General features: G+C 42.6%; 1 protein-coding gene across 1 annotated transcript in view; it reads right to left on the bottom strand.

Annotated features, from left to right (window-relative positions):
* Nucleotides 1–21,663, bottom strand: part of ADARB2 (adenosine deaminase RNA specific B2 (inactive)) — a 313,365-nt gene that overhangs the window by 55,382 nt on the left and 236,320 nt on the right. The window contains exon 4 of the mRNA XM_075746581.1: nt 7,640–7,754. Coding sequence (XP_075602696.1) covers nt 7,640–7,754 — 115 coding nt within the window. The remainder of the gene's footprint in view (nt 1–7,639; nt 7,755–21,663) is intronic.

The following is a 21,663-nucleotide window of genomic DNA, read 5'->3' as shown; positions in this document are numbered from 1 at the left end:
TGCTGGAGACACCTACAGCTTGTGCAGCAGGTGGAAAATGGGGGCTCAATTCCCCTCCCAGGTTGGGTCATTCTCCCATAGGAGTGCCTAAAGCTGCTGATATGAGAGGGGTGTTTTGCCTTGTTCTTGCTGAACCTGTGCTACCAAACAGCTGAGAGGACAGAGTGAGGTTGGACAATAACAACAAGGAGGGGCTGTGTGATGTGCTGGTTGGGGTGCTCACCCCCAGAAGTGAAGCCCTGGTTCTGTACCTGCTCCCAGACGGTGCATGCATTTTACCTTGTTTAGTATAAAATGTATAATCTGGCCTGGAGAGATGACCTTGAACCTGGTTTTCCTCATTCTGTGTAAGGCTACAGGGCTGTGTCCCATCTCATATTTTCTGTTTCTAAGTAATGTATCTTCAACTATTTTCTGTTCCTTAGCACTGATTTAACAGAAAAGATCAAGAAACACCCAATGCTGCTCTTGTAGGGACAATACTTGCAGTGGCATGCTTAAGCCCATATTTTAAAAGAAGTGAATAACCTGGTGGACCCACAGTTTTAACTGCAAAACCTCAGATGTCCTTTGAGTTGCAATTTGGAAACCTAAATCTGTTGGCCTGCAGCAATTCTAGTCTGCCCATTATAGGTCCACAATACAAAATCCAGGAATAGAGTTGCAGCTGTGGAAAAGGGATGCTCTTATGGACTTTGAAGTTATTTAGGGAGAACCTGAAGATTATTGGTTTAAGGTTTATAACCAGAGGAAAAGAGATTTCTGAGAAAGAGTGACATATATGGTTTCTAACTACATATCTATTTACCTATTGTAAAATATTTTGAGAAAACCTGTCATCTTGTGGTGATGTGGCAACCTAGACACATGTAAGAAGTGGGTAATGTTTCCAAGAATGTCAAATGACTTTGGGCCATCTCCTTAAGAGCATCAGGCAACAGAAGGTGAAGAGACCTCATGAAATTTTCAAAAGCCTGTCAGCAGTTTGGGCACCCAATTTTGATTTTGGGAATTCAAGTCTTATTGAAACACTGAGTCTTACTGGGACCAGGCTTTTAGAATCCATCGAACTATGCAAATGGTACCCAAGGGCCTTAGTTACTCCTGTGACTCTCTTCTTGAAGGGATCTGCCCTGGCCACTAATCTGTAAGCTATTCACAGTTCCTCTAAGTGGTTTGGCTACTTGAGTCCACCCTGGGATGGAGGAGGTTGATACTCTACATAGGGTCTGAATTTTCTACTATATTTTACTACTTTTCAACTTTCCTATTTGAACTAAGGATCAGAAATCAATTGGCCATCAATATTCCTGGTTGTACTTAGACATCAGGCTTTATGAGTCTTAATATGACTGTAAAGATCCATGGAGACATATTGTCAACTTTAATTTTTCTGTTATTCCACTTAGCAATGATTAAGATCCGTTCCATGAGATACAGATGATAATTTCCCATCTTTTATCACAGCATGAAATTGCTATTTAGGGCTCTTTTGTCCAGTTCATCTTTATTTCATACAAGATAACTGAGAAGACCTCCTAGTTTGCTTTTAACATCAAAATGATTGTCAGCCTAAAAAAAAAAAGATAGAAGAAGAGAGAAAATTGAAGTGAGAAATCAACTCATAACCTTTTTCAATGAATGCCACGCTCCTGTGAAAAGGACTGAACTTTCTTAATGCTTCATTTTTAACAGAAAGCATGACAAAAAGTTCCTATCAGTATTTTAACTGCTAAGATTTGTCAAACACAAATGGGAAAATAGTGTTTAAATAGCAGTCTCATTTTGTCTGTAATGATCATGGGAGGTTTTTTTTTTTTTCAAAAAGGACCTCAGAAATAATAGATCATCTCCACACTGTGACAGGAATTCTTTACTGCATCCAGTAATTTCAGGTAGAGCTCAAATGTATGCCCGTATCTGTTCAGAGCTGGCAAAGGCAAACTCTGCCCGTGATGTAAATAAACTGCAATGCCGCGTGCCTTTAGATCGCAGCACCTGGTGTGCAGCTCACACCTTCACCTTCCACCCCTCGCTGCCCTGGGCTGGGGCTTCCTATGTCCCAGCTCTGGGGGACAGGCAGCGCCGTCCACACTCTCTCCTCAATGACCCGTGTACCGGTAACGCTGGTTGCCCTGCCCAGTGACCTGTAGTGGGACCATGTTCTTTGCTAAGCCCTGAAAGAGCTGCTTCTCACCAGCGGCTCCTCAGCCTCGCGTTCTGTCCTGTCCAATAATCTGGGACGTGACAGTGCTCGGTTTCGCACTTGTTGGCCTGTGTTAGAAAATATTAGCTTGCTTGCCCTTGGTTTTTTCCATTTGTATCAACTGGCCTAATAATAACAATGAAAAAAATTATTTCTCCCTGCAAAATTCTCAGTAAAAAAGTATAGCAGACCAGTGGGTGAAAATAAGATGTCCCAATTGCACCTGAGAGACAGAGGGGCATAGGAAGGGGGGAGCTGATAGGTTACCTTAAGCTGTGACAGCAAGAAATATTATGTCCGGCTATTGCTGTTGCACACCCTGAAATGAAATAGTGGTTGATCCTGGCCAACAGCCAAACACCCATCCAGCCTCTTGCTCACTCCGCTCTCCTGTGGGATTGGGAGAAAATAGAAGGAAGGCAAGACGACTTGTGGATTGAGATAATGACAGCTCATGGCTGTTTGGCAAGACAAATGCCATAAACCCAGATGTCTCCCCTTTCTCCTTCTTTCCTCACGCTTCGTGCTGAGCACAATGTCATATGGCATGGAATGTCCCCTTTGTCAGCTGGGGACAGCTGTCCTGGCTATGTCCCCTCCCAGCCTCTTGTCCACCCCCAGCCTACTTGCCGAGAGAGAGAAAGTCTTGACACTTTGGAAGCACTGTCCAGCAAAAGACAAATCATTGGTGTTATCGACTGTTGTTTAGCCAGAAATGCAAAACCCTATGAGGAAAGTTAACTCCATCCATCACAAGCCTGGATATGCATGTTCAGAGGTGACGGTTTGTGTTTGACATGATGTTACTTGGACTGTCTTTTCAACAGGTCAACTGACATTCTTAATTTACCATATGTGAACCCATCATATCTTCAGAGAGGTCAGGAGAACTACTGAGGGTAGTCAGAATGCAATAAAGCTTAGGTCCTCATATTAACACTATGCTACAATAACAAATATACTTACTGTTCCACTTGAAGATATTCTGTGGGAATGTGGCTTACTGTACATGGAAGATTTGAATGCAATGTCTTAGTTGTTAAACAATTTTTCCTAGAGTCAGTCAAACAATTTTTGAGAGAATAATCTTCCCTGAATGTGTTTCAACAAAATTAGAATGTGTTAGAGGACTGGCAGATTTCAAATACATCATAACTGGAGAACTGTTAAATAATTTACTTCAACGGTTCCATCTTTTGAAATGCTTAGTTCAAGATCTGCTTTGTTAGTTTTTGAATTATTATTATATTCAATTATTATATTACATCAGATAACATCACATCAGCTGCTATCAAGTGTGATAATTTGCTCCTACCTAGGCAGATTTTTTCAAGATTATCAAATGTTTTGAAAACTTACTTTCACAAAAATGCATTGAGATTTTAACTTCTCATCACAATTCAGAGCAAAGCATATCTAAATACATTAGACTGCCTGTTTTTCTGACTAGCAATTTATTACTGCAGAACATTCACAGTCAGTCAATAACATCATTTTCTACATTTTTTTCTTTCTCGTACTTTGGAATTTGCCCTGGGTGCTACAGCATAAGTCAATTACAGTGCCCAAATGTAACTCTCTTTGGTTTCCCTGGGAAACTGAAATGGCAGAAAAAATGTCAGAGTTCAGGAAAAGAAAACCAATCTAGCACACTTCTGTTTTGTCTGTACAGATTTTGTATTATCTTAACAGAAGTTATCACAGAATCACATTGTGCTTTTTACCAGCTTTGTCTGAAAACTGTACAAGCACAGATAAATCTGTTTCTAGGCAGGATGACATTAAATTGAAACGAAGGTAAAAACAAATTAATTTTTGTCTGTTATAGTTGAGCGCGGTAATAAATGCAACAAAACATTACCAGGTTGGTTTGTTTTTTTGATGTCATTAGTAAATTGCTTGCAGAGATCTAAGTGTTTTCTGCCAAATTCTATGTTAAAAACACAGGAAATTGGGTACTTTTTTGAGTGTTTGATGTGGCAAACCTGTCTATGACATCTTTGAACAGAGTGTGTCAAGATCTTTGCTACCTCTGGGAATGACGGTGGAGAACAGACAACAAATCTACAACTTTAGTACAGAAAATAATGACACAAATGGCAAATGATTTGTCTTGACATGGTTGGCAGACATTCTCATGCTGGAAGGAATTCAAATCTTCCTGGAATAAGTACCAAGATAAGGCTGTTCCTAGCTTTGCATCTTCTGTGAATCACTTCATATCTGTGAGTTTCTTTTCTAGGCTCCACACAAACAGTAAGATATTGACGTATTGGATGGCTGACAGATTGAAGGAATTCATAAAAGGGAATTCAGAATTAAAAAAGAAGCCTTGAGGGAAATGGTTTATGAACATAAGTAAAATTATACTTTGTCTTAATGCTGACTAAGAAGAAATATGAAATACAAATGTGTAAAATCCTGCTAAGGGCATAGGACTCATAAAAAACCCCAGCAGGAGGCACTTTCACCCCTTCCCCAAAGAAGAGACACAGACAGCCCCAGCTGCCCAGCAGGACTCGCAGGGGTCTGGATGTGCCCCCTCCCTCCCCTAGCACTGTACGCACGCAGCAGCTGTGATTTTGGAAGTTATGACTCCTTTGGGTGACTTTCCTTCCTATACGGTGCAGGGTTTTACACTGTGCTTTGTATGACTGTGTATTGGGTTTGCATGGCAAGGTTTTGGGCGGGGGGTGTGTGTGTGCTACAGGGGTGGCTTCTACCAGAAGCTGCTAGAAGCTTCCCCCATGTCCCATGGACCCAATGCCGGCTGGCTCCAGGACGGACCCACCGCTGGCCAAGGCCGAGCCCATCAGCCATGGTGGTAGCAGCTCTGGGATAACAGAGTTAAGAAAGGAAAAAAAAACAACTGTGAAACTGCAGCCGGAGAGAGGAGTGAGAAGACGTGAGAGGAGCAGCCCTGCAGACCCCAAGGTCAGTGCAGAAGGAGGGGCAGGAGGTGCTCCAGGTGCCGGAGCAGAGATCCCCCTGCAGCCTGTGGTGAAGACCATGGTGAAGCGGGCTGTCTCCCTGCAGCCCATGGAGGATGACGGTGGAGCAGGTATCCACCTGCAGCCCATGGAAGACCCCACGCTGGAGCAGGTGGAGACACCTGAAGGAGACAGTGACCCCGTGGGAAGCCCATGCTCAGCAGGCTCCTGGCAGGACCTGCGGAGAGAGGAGCCCATGCCGAAGCAGGTTTGCTGTCAGGACTTGTGATGCCATGGGGGACCCACGCTGGAGCAGTCTGTTCCTGAAGGTCTGCACCCCGTGGAAGGGACCCACGCTGGAGCAGTTTGTGAAGAACTGCAGCCCGTGGGAAGGACTCATGTTGGAGAAGTTCATGGAGGACTGTCTCCTGTGGGAAGGACCCCAGGTTGGAGCAGGGGCAGAGTGAGAGGAGTCCTCCCCCTGAGGAGGAAGGAGCGGCAGAGACAAGGTGTGATGAACTGACCACAACCCCCATTCCCCGTCCCCCTGTGCCGCTGGGGGGGCAGGAGGGAGGGAAATCAGGAGTGAAGTTGAGCCCGGGAAGAAGGGAGGGGTGGGGGAGGTGTTTTAAGATTTGGTTTTATTTCTTATTATCCTACTGTGATTTGATTGGTAATAAATTAAATCAATTTCCCTGAGTCAAGTCTGTTTTGCCTGTGATGGTAATTGCTGAGAGTGATCTCTCCCTGTCCTTATCTCGACCCATGAGATATTTTCTCTCCCCTGGCCAGTTGAGGAGGACAAGTGACAGAGCAGCTTTGGTAGGCACCTGCCATCCAGCCAGGGTTAACCCACCACAGACTGCTTCTTTGGATCATATAGCAATGACTTGGCTCCATCATGCTTTTTAAAGCAGGTCTAGGCTTGGGCTAAAGGATGCAGGGGCTGTACATTGGCAAGGTAGGAATGGGATTAAATCCTTACAGGGAAAATACACACCAAGTGTGACAAAACTGAAGAGGGACACTGAGCTGGGTACAGTCTCCCCTCAAAAACTGATTAAAGCACCATTCCTTGGCTCCTGTAACTTAGCTTCTTATAAAAGGCATATTTAAACATTCTTTCCTGAGGTCTTGCTTGGAAAGAATTCCTCTAAATAAATTACAGCACTTTGTTTAAATTTAATGAGTGCCACAGTCAAGAAATCTGACTATGACAAAACAGCTGGTATGCTGGTCTATTGTGCATCTTTCACATCCCAAAGTCAATCACACTCTCTCTTTTATTTTTCTTGGTACTAAATATGTCTCCTGTGGTCTATAGGACGTGTACACCATGATTTCTTTGTGTACAGCATTGTGTCTTTGCAACACCTAAAAAATGGAAGTCTCATCCATTACTCCGGTTCCTAAAGTAATGTAAAAAATAACAAACCAAAGCAGATTAAGTAAAATAATACCAAATTTAGCTGAGGAACAGTTCAGTTCCAACCAGAGGTGGAAAAGGCTTTTAGGTCAACTTCTCTACTTCTCATTTCAAGAGAGGCTTTCTCACTCTTTTCACATCATAAAGGAGGAGAGTAAGTTACTTTGCACAGAACTCTTAACTGTGGTTTAGGCCTGTGGTTGGAAAAGATCCAGCAGATAATCCTGTCTCCATCCTGCTGCCTTGCAATATTCACAAATGTCCCTATTGAATCTAGCTAATGTAATTGTTGAAAGGAAGAAGTAAGACAAGCCTGGATGAATTATACATGCCTTTCCCCTCTGAGCTTATCCTCTCATTTCTAAACTCAATCCACTGCTCCATGTGTCTGAGTGAGAATGAAGTTTATGGCAGCATCTCCACTGCTGACATCCTCATAAATACTGAGGTGCCCCAACTGAGGTATGTGCACAGAGGAAGAAAGATCATCTATGCAACAGTTTCATCAGAGGGCTAAAGATTTCTGTATAGTGTGTGTCCATCAGTTAAATTTTAAGAGGAGTGACTATCAAGTTCTAGCCCCACCGATAAGTATTTCCCATGGTTGGAGCAGAACAGAATTAAAACTTTGCATGCTCTGGGTTTGTTTCTTTTGATTGGAAAGGAAAGGCTGAGATTTGCTTTTGTTGTCAGTCTAAAACAAGGTTTATGGTAACCTTGTACAACAAGAACTTGGTGTTTCCAGATCTAAAAAAGAAATTAATAAATAATACAACTTTTTACTGATAACTTAAAAAACCCAAATCTATTAGGAAATGCAAAATCAGGCAGGTCTGCATTTTGTCCTGCAAACAAAACAATGTAGGGGCATATTTACGAGTAAATCTTTACCTCTGTTGCCAATATTTTTTGTGTGAACTTACTTGAAGTGTAAATATTTAATGCTTCTTTTCTCTGCATTACTATTTATTTTTCTGTGTGGGAGTAAAGGCATCCTTCAATACTGCGGACCAGGTAAATAATGTATTACTTAGTCATGAAAAATGCCAGAGGAAAATAAATGAGAGGGTATCTTACCTTTGGTCATCACAATGCCTGCAAGACTTTTGTGGCGTGCGTGCATGGAAGTGAAATTGTCTGTCAGCTCCTGGAACTTCTGTGCAACCATTTGGTATATGGAGTCGGCAAAATCCTGAAAGACACAGTCAGAAAGAATTTTTTCACTTTGATTGAGGCACCTGGGCGTTTCTGCAGATTAGTCACCTGCTGTCGACTGCTGAGTGGTCCCTTTTAGAATTAGACACCACCTACCTGAGCAAAGATAAAAGGAGTGTCTCTCTGTCGACTACCCACATCTCCCTCAGAAATAGCCAAATTAACTGAATTAAAGCTAGACACCCCTATTGCCTAGGATTAGTGGTGAAGGGAGAAGATTTCAAGACTGACTTTTTTTCAGCCTCCTAGATGTTGATCCAGGATTAGTTCACAGCAAAGTTGTTGGTCCTTAAAGCGTTTTATTGTAGTGAGCTGAAGAGGTGGACGTGTGTCCCACCAAACCACTTATTCCCATGAGCCCACTGAAGCCTGAGAGCTGAGCGGAGGCCTGGGTTACAGGTGAGGTTTGTGCATTCAAGGTGAGTTTTTAATGACTCACAGCTACTGAGATAAAAAATCAGCTCAGGGATCTGGGCTATGTTTAATGCTGTCAGAGGAGTACCATGGTCTGTCTTGCTTCCACCTCCACAGCCATTGGGAGGGAGGGGAGGGGAACCTCTGCTTGCACATCCTACCAAAGATGTTGCTTGCACGAGCTCGCTGGTGTGCAGCAGTGCTGAGGGACCGGTCTGCCAGGTCTCCTGAGCAGGGCAGCTTTGTTAAAAGGTCAAATTTCCCCAGGGACTGGGCTCTAGGGACTGTGTGGTCTGAACCCTCAGGTCTGAGTGAGTCCAGTCACCAGGGAGAGCCTTGGGAAGCCAATTACTGGTGCCAAGCAGGGCAAAAGGTCTAAAAAGTTAATTCTGCAGGCTGTGGATGGATGAATGTGAACTTAAACCAGCTCTAGTGCTCCTGAGAACACCACTGCTTGGACTGTTTCCCTGCTGCAATGTTTAGTATCTTTTCATTTACTTAATCTCTGTGCTTTGTTTGGCACAGAGCCTTTCAAGCATACATTAGAGATAAGTCAGAGGAATGCTGTTTGCGAGCATGAGTTGTTCTTAAAGTGCTTTGCAAGTCTGAACATATAAAAGTAGGATCCAAAGTGTTTTAATTTTTTTTTTTTTTTTTTTTTTTTTTTTTAGCTATAGGATTTTTTGCAGGAAACCAAGCTGTACCTACAAATCCTTCCGGGAGAGTGGTTCCTGGGGGCTGGAGCTTACTCTGGGGTGCTGACAGGAGACCTCCAGGCATCCTGTAATCTGGTTAGCCGCAGCTGATCGCGCCTTTGTTAGGAAAAGTGGCTTGAACAAGCAACAGTTCCAGTTTTTCTCCCGGTGTTGGGCTAAGCTGGCTGGGGGGGGCGTGGGGCTGGTAAAACACAGGTCCCCTTGAATTCACCTGGTCTCTTTAAGCGGGTTCGTGGCACACGTGGAGGAGAGGCTGAGTCTGATATTCAGCCTCCCTCACCCTGAAAGACCCACAGCCATGCAGGAGTAAGGACATGTATTTAAGAAGATCACATCCATTCTTTTTCTCCCAAAACTCTTAACGGTGATGAAAACATGTTGGCAAAACCACAGCATTTTAAATTGGGAGAACACGCAGCTATTTTTCAGAGGAAAGCAGATTTCAATCCACAAGTATTATCAGTATTACTACTGCCGCTGAGAGCCTCTGCGGGCTGTACACCATATGTTTCTACAGTTTGTTGTGGAAAGTCAGCTTAATTTTTAAACATTATTATAGCAAATATTAAAAAACCTAATTAAATAAGACATAACAACAATTAGGCAACCCCCTTTTCGTAAAACCTGGAATATTTTTTCCACGTACAATCCTTGTAAGTGATTGCAATTTGCTCAAAACATAGAGGATAGGATTTCCTTGACACATTAATTTTTCTTTGTTTTGCTAAATGCAGCTTTCCAAGGTATTGCTCTGGGAACAAACCATTTGCCCAAAAAGACAGTTTAATATAACATGGAATAAAATACGCTGGCTTGTTGCAAAAGAAGGAAAGAGGCATATAAACCCTTTCTGGGAGATGCATGCAAAATTCTACGCTAGAATTAGATGAAAATCAAGAAAAATTATCAAGAACAGTTTGACAGTTCCTAAATGGAATTTCACTTTGACTGCATTTATACCTCTTCTAATCTAATTGTCCACAACCACCATGTGAGCAAGGTATTGCTCATACAGTGCTTCTGAAGGATGAGTTTTGGGTCAATTCTCATTTGTCAAGCATCAAGGCACCCTTGTGATATAAATGCAATTATAGTCGCTTTACAGATGAATGAGTGAAGGCACTAAAAGGGTGAGGGACTGGTCCAGGGGAATAGCATGGAGCCGGGCACAGCCAGGTGTTCTGATTTCCTGATGCTCTGGCTAAGTGCTCAGTGCTGGAACACTGCCTGTCTTTCATAATATGAAAGTTTGTTTCTAAACTTGTTTTCCCTGCTGAAGAGTGACTTCATCCATAACAGAAAACTAAAGTGTATTTGCAGGACTGATATAACTGGGTCCCATATGGCGGACTGAAAATCTGATCAGCTTTATTTAGACTAGAAAGAAAGAAAGAAAAAAAAAAGAGTATCTCAATAAAACTATCTGCACCATCATTTAAAAAAAGAATCAAATCATAAATTTCATCTCCTGCAGTATTGCAGTCCAATCCATGCCTGCATTTCTAGCGTACCCTCCAAATCTGCATCCCAGGGCATTTTGTGCTCATTAAGAGTTAATTAGCTTAGAGGCACATACAATTCCTAAAAGAATCGTTTTAAAAATGCTAAATAGAACAAATAACTTTTAACTTTGGATTTAGAAATCCCCACAGTCAAGAGCTTTCTTTACTTCATTTGGCAGTAGGTTCCAAAGCCAGAGAGCAAAGAGACTCACTAAAGGCAAAATAACGACATGACTTCAGATAACATTTAGGGACGATAAGGAATTCGGCATTTGCTGATCTCAAGGAGTGACCTGGGATGTTAAAGAACAGCAAATCCATTAAATGTGAAGCCTCTTAGCTCAAATAAGTCAGGCGAATATTTTTCATCTTGAATCCATTGCCTAAAAGGATGCCAGTGAAATTAGTAGAAGCAAAGGAGTAACATACATGAATACGTGTAGGTTGTTCCTGCATCCTACATGTATTCATGTATGTCACCCTTCGACAACCAGAAACATAGTGTCTAATCTGAGACGTCATTTAAAAACCATACATAAAAGGGACCATCCTTTTGTTATTCTCTATTATCAAAACGATTAATCTCAGAGAAAAGTTGTGTTTGGTGATACCACAGTTCCTACTGCCAAATATGAGTGAAAAGAAAAGTCTCCATCTGGAATAAATACAAGAGCCAAATACATCTTGGTAGTTTCTGAACAACTATCAGGTTGGTAGTAGAAAAAGGGAAAATTTCTGAAGATAGGGGAAAAAAAAGTTGAAATTTTTTTTGTGAAAGAGAAATTCAGTGCAATTAATCAAGGTGTGTGCAATTGCACTGATCACATAATGGCAGAGAAGCAGCAGCTTAGGGCGGGGGGGGACAGGAGAGAAGGAAATAAAATGATACAGACAGTCAGAACTCTGAAAATTTTTACCAAAGCACATAGGAGAATAAATGCTCAAATATCACTTGAGTGCTGGACCTAGGAGGGCTTATGTTTAGATGTTAAATCTCCTTGGAAAACGGGGGTCTGATGCAAAACCACCACTGAAGCCAGTGGAAGTATGCCTGACTCAAAGATGCTCAGATAAGGCTCAACTGGCGAGGATGGGAGTTCAAGCACGCCCGTGCCCTGGCCAGGCAGGGTGAGCTTGGCCATGCCGGCTTTGGGTGCACATTGGGAGGAAAAAACCTACGACTCTCGGGAAGAATTGACCTTCCAGGTGCTGAGTTTCTTTCAAATCCCCTTCTTTTGTTCACCTGCTATCAAAATCTTAGCTTTCACAGGTCCTCACTTAGATTTTTCTGTACAAACAACATTTACCTCAGAGACAATTTCTTTGAGATCAAAACTTTGCACACCCTTACTAATAGAGTGAGTGATATGAGGGAGGCAAACAAGACTGCTAGACCCACACTGAGAGGCAAATCTGCTCTCGGTTCCACTCCAACCATGAACATTGCCTGAAAGCCTGCTGTCACTGGTGGAAGCAACAGTGTTCAGGCGCCTGGCAAAGGAAAGAAAAGAGGTAATGCGAAAATTTTCACTGGGAAAAAAACCTGTGAGATCTGCAGTACTTAATAAGCCATAGTTTAACTTATACAAAGGGGATCGAAAAATGAAAAATAGATGTCATTACTATTAAAACTGCACTGTGTTTTCTGAAGTATTCATCTGTCCTTGATTACCATATCAAATTACTTGTGTTATTCACAAAGGAAAATCAAACTTTAGATCATACCGCTACAGAACCAAAAACTTTTAGTAATTTCTCAGCACTATATTTCAAATGGTATAAATAATTAAATGTGTTCAAGTTTGCAATGGGAGTCTTCAGGGTAAAACTGACATTCAACAGGAGTAGTAAGGATATTAAAATCAATAGATTATAAAGGAGAAAGCCTTTAGTAAACATTTTCTATTGAAATCCTGTCTTAGAGTTTATAGGGTTGAAATATCAGAAAGGTTAGATTTGCATATGGACGGGAAGAAATATTCTACTATACAGATATCACCAAGGGCTCTGTTTCTACTGTCGCCCAAGTACTTTATTTTCCAGAAAATTACTGACATTTGGGGGGTAAATGTTGAACACGATGAATGGGGATTGAGTTGAATTAAGTTCACAACTCCCTTCACAGATAAAAGAGATGGACACCTAGTTCTTTTTTACTGGCTGAGGGGGAAACACGCACTCATTGACAGCGGGAGTTTGTAGTTCTTGCTGTGGAGAAATCTCAGTGTCTAAATGGGAGGGGAGGAAAACACAGCCCAGAGAATATCAATCCTGAAATGCTGCTTCTGGTCAGGGTGTGCAGCAAATTGCTACACAACACACTTTTTCCCAGGCTTGTAAATAAGTTTGCTGTAGCTAGTTGGAGATTCATTGCTAAGCGATTGTACCCTTGAGCTAATGAATTAGTCAGGCTCTTCCCAGGTACTACATCATCTTCAAGATGCAGCCTTGAGAAGAGAAATAGCCGAGGGTTGTGGGCTGCCCTCCACCATCAGTCTTCTAGCACCCATTTAACTCCTGTCGCCAGGAGCTCCCCCAGCATGGTGGAAAGGGCTGAACGAGGACCTAGAGGAACAGGCAGGCAGGGGTGGCCCATGGAAGGAAGGAGAGCAGTGGGTCGCAGGGTTGCAGGTTGGGTTCATTCCTTGCCCTGCTTCCCAATAGCCTTGGTGCAAGGCACATGCTTTGCCACAAGTCCCGCTTCTCCAGAGGTAAAAGGGGACAATTTTTACCCATCTCTCAAGGGAACTGTGAGGCAAATGGCACTGATGGTGGTGAGACTCTCCAAGCAGGGTTGTGCAAGGACTTCTGCAGCCAGACTGGAGGCCGCAGTCCATAGCCCCTCATAACTCAGTGTTCCTTCAGCATGCACAGGCATTTACAGAGTATTACTCAAAGAACAAGGCACTGCCAGGAAATTCATTGTGGTTCTTTCCTTGAGATGTGCAGTAATTATTTCTCTCCAGTCATAACTCCTACAGTATTGATCATTATGTCTGGGTTTGGCTTATCCCTCAGGGCCGGTGTATATGGGCTTTGTTTTATCTTGGATGGACGTGGTTTTATTTTGTCTGGCTATATGTTTTCATTTCAGCTGACCTCATTCGTATATCCTGTGTACATCCTGATTCAGAGAGGTCTTCTCATTCATGCTTCTCAGAGGGGACTGGGTGCGTGATGCACAGGCAGCAGCTGGGTACACGTTCCCACACTGAGCTTCTAATGAAAACTCCAATAACAATAACGCACTTCTGACACTGAATATCCTCATAGTTTTGTTATCAAGATTGATGGGGAAGATCAACTGCTCCTATTGATTCAGTCACAAGAATCGCTTTCACCAACCCCCCCCTCCATCTGTTCATAGTCCTATTACAAATGCTTTAGCTACATATGATGCTGACCTACCGCAATGAATTCCTTATTTCTGTAATCATGAAGTGTCTGAAATTTGCTCTGCATTCATGGTTCCTCAGTGGCTTGGCTGACCTCGGCTGACTTGGCCAACTCGTCCAGACTGTGCAATGGGCTCCTGGGCTCAGAGCGATTATTTGCTGGCTTCTTCCCTCTCCTCCCCTCACCCTGGCTGGAGGCTGATTGCTCTGCTAATTTCCCAGGCCCCACAAAACATATTTGCCTCCACACCGTTGCTTACATCATTAGTGATCATTTACTGAATATCAGCACCATGCTGACTGCTGTATGAGGCAGACTTTGAAGATAGTCCCTGTGTGGCAGATGGAAGAATGACAAAACACCCCAAAAGACTCCAGAATGGAAGTCAGAATAGAAAATTCCTTCTCTCACTCATTTTCTTTTTTTGAGTTTCCCAGTAAACTTAGGGCTTTGTGACAATGATAGTCACCGCCTGTGCTGGGGTTGGGAGGATACAAAATGCACAGAGAAATTAAGATGAGACAACGGTGGAATGGGAGGGTTAGTTAAGGTCCATCTTTGGTGACTCTCAGCACCTTTATGCCTGGAGATTTCCCAATGACTTCTTTAGGTTTTAGATTTGACCCTGTTCTAATGAATGTGAGGTCTGCTAAAAACATTTTATCAGATTTTGATGAATTGTTCATATATCCAGCATATGCTCCAGCAATGATTAAAGGCTGCAGTAGGCTTCTCACTTGTGATGTTTCTTGAGTGGCTAAATGCAAACTGAAAGTCCCCCACTGCATCTGATTTTTTTTTACTAGGGAACACAAAAGTCTCCCAGTAAACTTTGTTTTAAATCTCTTCAGTGAGATCTTCAGGCATGAGTGGCAAAGAGGTACTGTGCCAATGTTCATAGAACTTTTTCTTAAAATGTTGAATTTTTTCACACAAATATCAAGTTTGAAATGGGTAGGGAACCAAGTTTTATTGGGGCATTTGGGAAGGGAGGGACAAATTTACAAACTGGTAGCTATGATGTGAGTTCTGCTATAATGAAAAAGCTTCTGAATTTGTACATGAGTACTACTATGTGATCCTGTAAATGAGATTAATCAATGTTAAATATCTCAAAAGAAATTTGTAGCAACAGTAAGAAGTACGAAGATCAAACAGGAATTTATTCTACAAGCTCAGTGAAAAAAATTGGTCTGTTTTCTCAATATATCCCTTGACTACGGGGAATCAATCAAATTTAATATAATGTATCTTTTTATTTGTTTCAGAAACCCCTGGAGTGACTGAAAGAAAATAGAACACATAAAATAAGCATACTATTGAAAAAGGATATGCTGTCAAATCCAAAAACCCCAGCTCCTCCAAAAAGTACGGTTTTCTATTTAGTAGGAAAACATTTTGTATGTAGGTTTAATTAGAATCTTTAAATTCACATTAGTGTGTTAATGTTAGGATGCTAACAGATGAGCCCCTCTATTTGAGGTTGATTCATTGCTGTCTGCATTCATCTTGCTCTAAAAAGATGCTACCAATAAGCACCATTTCAATGAATTTAGAGGAAACAAGCTTTTCCACCGACATGAACAGTTGTTCCCTAAAGGAGGCCATGCTCAGTTTCCAGCTTTGCTTCTTCTGAGTACAGCTCTGCATTTATCGCTCCGGTAATGAAGAATGTCCACACCAATTTTGCAGAATCACTCTTGAAGACAATACTGCACCTGCTAACAAACGCCAGAAAGGAGGGGTTGTTTGTTTGCCTTTTTTCTTTTCTTTTACTGATCCTTAACCCAAAAGCCTTCTTCCTACAGAGGCACACATAAGGTTGGCTGCAAGTGCTGAATAATTCAGAACGGTGAAGTAGTGTTCACTTTGCAGCCTTGTGCCTGCTCTAGGACAAGCCTCAGGTGTCAAGCTGTTGTACACTACAGATATTAAATTAGCACGAATGGATTTTCTTTAACTAGATAAAAGCTCTGTAAAGCCACCAGTGCCTAGGAATGTCTAACTCTGTAAAAAGTCTTTTATGCTCTCTATAAAAAACTAGATTTTAGATTCATATTATGAGCCATGTCTCTTTAATAAAATCAATGCTTTATCTGACAAATGTCCTTTCCGTTTTCTGTTTTCTGACTTTATCTTTTTTAGGTGCATTAAAATGAATATCCTTTGGAAACTAACAGTGGCAAAACCCTCATCACATACAATACTCTTGGCTGTTCGAGGTCCACTCTCTTTCCGAAGCCTAACCAGTTAGCAGCTCTTGGGTAAATGTTCAAAGCAGGGAGAGAGCAGTGCTTGCTCAAATCCCTAGAGCATCACTTTGAAAATCTACGCCTGTGTGTTTATGGTTCTCATTAAGGAGCTGCGCTATTAAGAGCCTTCCCCATCACACATATGCTTTGTGAGATAAAGCAGGGTGCAGGCAGTGTCCAAAACAAATTTAATCTATTCTGAACTGCTGATCCCAGCAAGGCACTGCACAATTCAACTTTCTGAATCACTGCAGAGCAATACGTATAATACACTGCATGGCAATTACTATAGGGACATCAGAATTTTTCCTTTCTTGTTGTTAAAGATCTTGCTGTCATTTGCTGTAATGATTCTCAAAATCCGGCTGTAACCTTGCTAACAACCTTTCCCTTGGCTGGGAGGGGTGGTAAGGCAATCTACATTTCGTGTTACCTCACCCTTTTCTGGGCTTCTCCTCAGATGTGTAATTAGCAGGGACAGTTCTCATCATCTGCGGTGGCTTTGTGCCAGGAGAGGCAGGACCGAGATTTCTGCTGAATCCCGATTGCCACTCAGATACCCCACAGAGCCATTTGGGACTGGTGTGTGCCCTTCCTGACTTATTGTCCCTTACTGGACAAACACAAGTAATTAACATAACATTGCTGAAACTAAGAGATTTACTGTTTTATATCTGCTGGGAACCTGCATCTGAAGCTAAAAATTCAACATTACTTTTAGCCTATGCTCTAAAAAACAGATATCACTTCCCCATCACCCTCTCCTCCAGCTCCAGTCAAGAAACTCCTGAACAAGTATCCACACCTGGAACCTGGGAACGGCCTTTTTCAAGCCCGTGACAACCCTCTTGGGCAAAACCCGTTGCCCCAGCAGACTTGTGTTTAAGCAAGAGCCCAGGGAAGGACGAAGCATGAGGCCAGGAGACGGTGGAGTGGCACTGACGGACTGTCCTCCATAGGATGACCTTCTCTTGGGACCATACCTGAGAGAGGGGTGGAAAGGATCTGCCTGCAGATGAGTGTGATGTCAGAGCTTTCACTTACAGCTCAGATTTCGTATGGCAAATAAAATCTTTAAGAAAACTTCCTCATCATGGGAGAGTTGCTTTAAGTGATTTATTCACCGTGGGCAATAAAAGAAGAGCTTCTCAGGGGAAAAAAAAAAGACAAAGAATAAATGGATAAACCCAGTAATTAAATTAAAACCCAATTATTTATATTTATTTACCTATTTACACAAAAATCTCAAAGCAGTTTACCTACAAATTGGCCAAGCCTTCTGAAATTCACATCATATAGGTAAATATTTTTATTCCTATAAAACTGATAATTTAATTGAGAGACAACCAGTTTTAACATTTTGCTCAGGCAAGTCAGTATCAAATACAAGAAATAGAATGTGCAATTCTTCCCTTACCGCAAAAAAAAGGATGTAATATAAATATGAATAAATTTCTTTTATCAGCATACCATACCTCTGGAAGGATACCTCTAAGGATCTCTAAGGTGTCTGGTATTACGTATCTGGCATTACATGTCTGGGATTGTGTACAGCCATGGGGTAAGAAAGAATCTCCTAAAATTCAGACAGCAATTCCAGAGAGAAAAGAGGCATAACCAACTTCATACCCAACTCTTACACTAGACAAAAATGTGTCACCAATCTGTGTTTTTAAGGTAATGGCTGGATGTCAGCTCCTCGCTAACATGCACATAACCTAAAGGGCATTCCAGTATATTACATCCAGCGTGTTTCTCTCTCCTGCTCTGCTCACAGGGCTCCTCAGCAAGGAGGAGCTGGCACACAAGCCTTGCACGACTCTTTGCAGTCTACAAAACTGTCCTGCCAAAACCTGGGGGGGTTTGTAGCATGCAAGGGCTACGCAAAATTGTTGTACTCAAGAGCTGACTAATATGGACAGCAAGGTAAAACTTGCTGCTTGTAGCCCCTGAAAATAATAAAAGCAAAAAAAGCAGAGGATTTCAAGGCTGTCTGCCATGGCATCTTTGTCTTCTTGTCTGTCTTCATCCCTTCTCCTCCTGTGATTTATGTTTAACCATTTCCCCCATCTCTTCTGTCGAGTGCATCTGTGCTTAGCATCACAGAAGCATTGTCTAGGTGGTCTGGAAACCCAGACAAACTATTATACAAATCAAAGTCTGTCCAGTTTCTGATAACACCAAAGCTAATTTATTTTTTGTTTATACTCCACTACCTTTGACAAAGCTTCCTCTAGAGATTTATATCTCCATCCTTACTGCCTTCCAACCGTTTGTCAATTTTTTTGTTTTGCAACCGACAAAAGAAAAAAAAAATATCTGACATCAACCTTGGAAGAGGTACTGAGTGCAGAAGTTTTTTTTTCAGACGTGATAAAATCTTGCCTAAAACCATGTCCAACCTTTTCAGTAGAAAGTCCAGATGGCTTTGCAGCCTGTACAACAGACTTTATTCACTGATGCTTCTCTAAGTGTCAGCAGGGTGTTGTCTTCCAGAACTAGTAAATGTGCAATGAAAGGCAGCTCGGAGGGGAGAAATAAACACAAACAAAAAAACCCGCTCACTTAAATCCCCCTGCCTCCCCCTAAAAATCAAATTAATCTGAGAATTTCTACATGCATCTGACTGAAAATTCCCCCCGGGTGGAGAAAGGCTTTGCAAACAACTGGAGGTGTAACGGATGGGGTAGCAGTTCAGGCGGCTCCAGGCTGAGCAGTGATTTACACACTCACTGCTGACTCTAGGTCGCCCCTGCCTGCATTGCAAATATTTCAGCTCAGGATCAGGACCCTTTCCGAGTCTCTGTACAGGCTTCAAACTGCAGCATCTCTTAGTGTTGTTTTCACTGTGGTCAAATTAGCACAAAGAAGCATTTACGAGTCTGACAGGCAGGCAGGGCAGGGGGTGGGTGAGGGCTCAGGGTTTGGGCTGAGATTCTGCCCCTGTGCCCGGATCCCCGGCAGCCTGGTGCCAGCCACACCGGCAGCCTTGCCTCAGTTTCCACTTTGTAAAATGGGAACAGTCCAGTGAAGCCATGCATGTGACTTCTTTGATACAGGTGGGGGGGTCAAAGTACTGTCTTGCTTCAATATATGGCCAAGCTTACCGTGGGATTAGCGCTGTCCTGCCCATCCCTCCACTCTGCGTAGCATCTATGGCCAGCTTTAGACCTAGGCCACGTGGGAGGAGGAGTGGTAAAACATCCCTGCTATGACCAGCACGGGCCCTGCGGCCATGCCAAGCAGCCGGATCCTGCACTCAGCAACACGAGCATGGAGAGCATCTGCCTGGTCTACACCAGGAGGAAAACTGCCCGCTCTTGGTATCCCTTCTGAGTCCTCCAAAGGAATCGGGAAGAGCAAAAAGCTCCAACCAATGTAAAGCTCATGCAACTATCACCGTTATAGTAGTTACATGCAACTACTATCCGTGTGATACTGGTGGCAGTGGTTAATACCACAGCCACCTCATTAGTATTCCCGATTCTGTTCTAATTGTGTAGCCTTGAGGTTGGCAGCGCTCTTGCTCCGGATCTGTGCAGAGTTTATCTCAACATGGGTGTGCTCCAGGACCAAAGAGCCTTGGCATGACTGCAAGGCAAATAATAAGTGGTGGCAACAGTGGGGAAATTCTCAGAAGAGAGAAAAAAAAAAAAAAGAAAAGAAAAAAAACCAAAAAGAAGAAAAAAAGAAAAAAAAAAAGAAAAAAAAAGAAACCTGGTGCACACAAAGCCCTTCCAGCATGTCTCCGGTTTTGTTTCTTGTTGACACACTACTCTCGTTTCGAGCTGACAGCTGTGGTCCAGCCTTTGTCAGGTAATTAATCTGGGTATTTTGTTTTCACAGGTGAGTAGCAGGTTGGCACAGTCTCCTCTAGCACTGGTTTGTGGGTTTGGTTTTTTTTTCTCTTTTCAGAGCCTCATGGGTATGAAAGCGTGCGTGTCTGTGTGTGAACACGGGCACACAATGCACTCTCGGCCCTGGCCGGCCATTTGTTCCTTCCTCACTGCAGAGGTATACACTGCAGGTGTAACTCCTGTGCTTTGTAGGGTGAATGGAGGGAAACCTCAGACAGGAATTTAAAAGCATCAGATTTGCTCTCATTGATTACAGCTGACAAAACATTAAACCCCCTGAGTTCCTTTGCCAAGGTTGAGCACCACTGGTCTGACTCAGACAACAACTTCTGTGTCTGTTTAGAAATGAAACTGATTAAAAAAAAAGAAAAAGAGATGGAGAAAGAGAAAGAAAAGCCATCATATCTCTTGGCAGGGAAATGAGGGGTGATCTACTGCATTTTAACATTTGGTTAGTTGTGAAGTAACGCAGTAATAATAATAATATTTTGCCCATACACCGGTGACAGCTAAAATGAGCACATTTTCTTTTTCGTGACGCAGACAGTGCTCTGCAAGGTCACCGAGCTGGGAAACGTGATTCTATGGTTCCTGTGTCAAAGTGCCAAAATATCCTTTCACCGAAGCTGTACACCTTCAAGCCATCCCTGAGCTCCACAGAGCCACTTTCTTCTGTTCAATAGTTTCTCGCCAGTTCCCATTGTGCCCCAAGATACCTATCTTGACAAATAGCTGGGTAATACATGGCTGGGCAACACAATTGTCCCTCAGCAAATCTGTCCTCCACAGCCAGCACAGGCTTTCTTTGTTTCTTCTTCCTTATATTCCCTATTCCTTATACTTCTTCTTCCTTCTTCTTATAATCCAGTGTGTGCTTAAAACCTAATCTGCATATTAGTCTGTTTTATCTGTGTCCCCACCCCTCTGTTTCCATGGGCAGTCAAGAGATGGTTCAATTCAGATTGCGCTGTGCAAGCATGCAATGTTATGTATGTCATACATTTTGTCTCCTTGATTAATAATACTAAATGGTATTTTGAGCCAAAGCGCATGGTGAGCTGTAACATCTCTCTGTTGAGGATAACGAGCTTTAGTGGCCAAGGGCAGGGTGCCCTGATGGAGAGCAGCGCAGTGGTCCCTGGGCAGTTGGCTCCGTCGGGAGGGGCAGTGTTGGGAGGGGTGCGTTCAGGAAACTGAACAATCCACCTTTTCTTGTGTGTTTGGGGTTGTTATTTCTAGGTGATCATTTCAGCAGCCACCCTCATTTCCAGCGGTCAGCCCACAGTCATGCAGGCCCCCTAAGCGATGGTCATATTCTGGCCATGCCTTCCTGTAAGAGACTATTTCTCTCCCCTGACCGTACAGGGACCCCAGATTAAATCGGTTGTCTATCTCTGCAGTTCAGTGCTGTAGTAGTAGTGAATAGGTACCAGCAGTAAGTGATCAGAATAAAGTGATTTTCTTACACCAGGAAATGGAATAAAATCCCCTCTCCTAAATCCCATTTAGCTCTACATTCATTACATTGCCATGCTTTTGTAGTGAAATGTTCAGATCCTATTGAAATGTCCTAGATAGTAATTTTCACTGCCAATAACAGGAGTCCTGTGCACTTAACATTGTCCTTGGAACACAGTAAAAATATGTTTTGGCAGCTAATGAAATTATCACAGACCCTGTGACCTGCAAAACAAACAGGATAAGAAAGTCTTACCCTTGCTGGCTAAAATAATGTGGTACAGCTGTATT

The sequence above is a fragment of the Balearica regulorum genome, chromosome 2, assembly GCF_011004875.1.
Source record: "Balearica regulorum gibbericeps isolate bBalReg1 chromosome 2, bBalReg1.pri, whole genome shotgun sequence".
Classification (NCBI taxonomy): Eukaryota; Metazoa; Chordata; class Aves; order Gruiformes; family Gruidae; genus Balearica; species Balearica regulorum.
The sequence above is the reverse complement of the archived record's forward strand: the minus strand, read 5'-3'. Positions and strand labels throughout refer to the sequence as shown.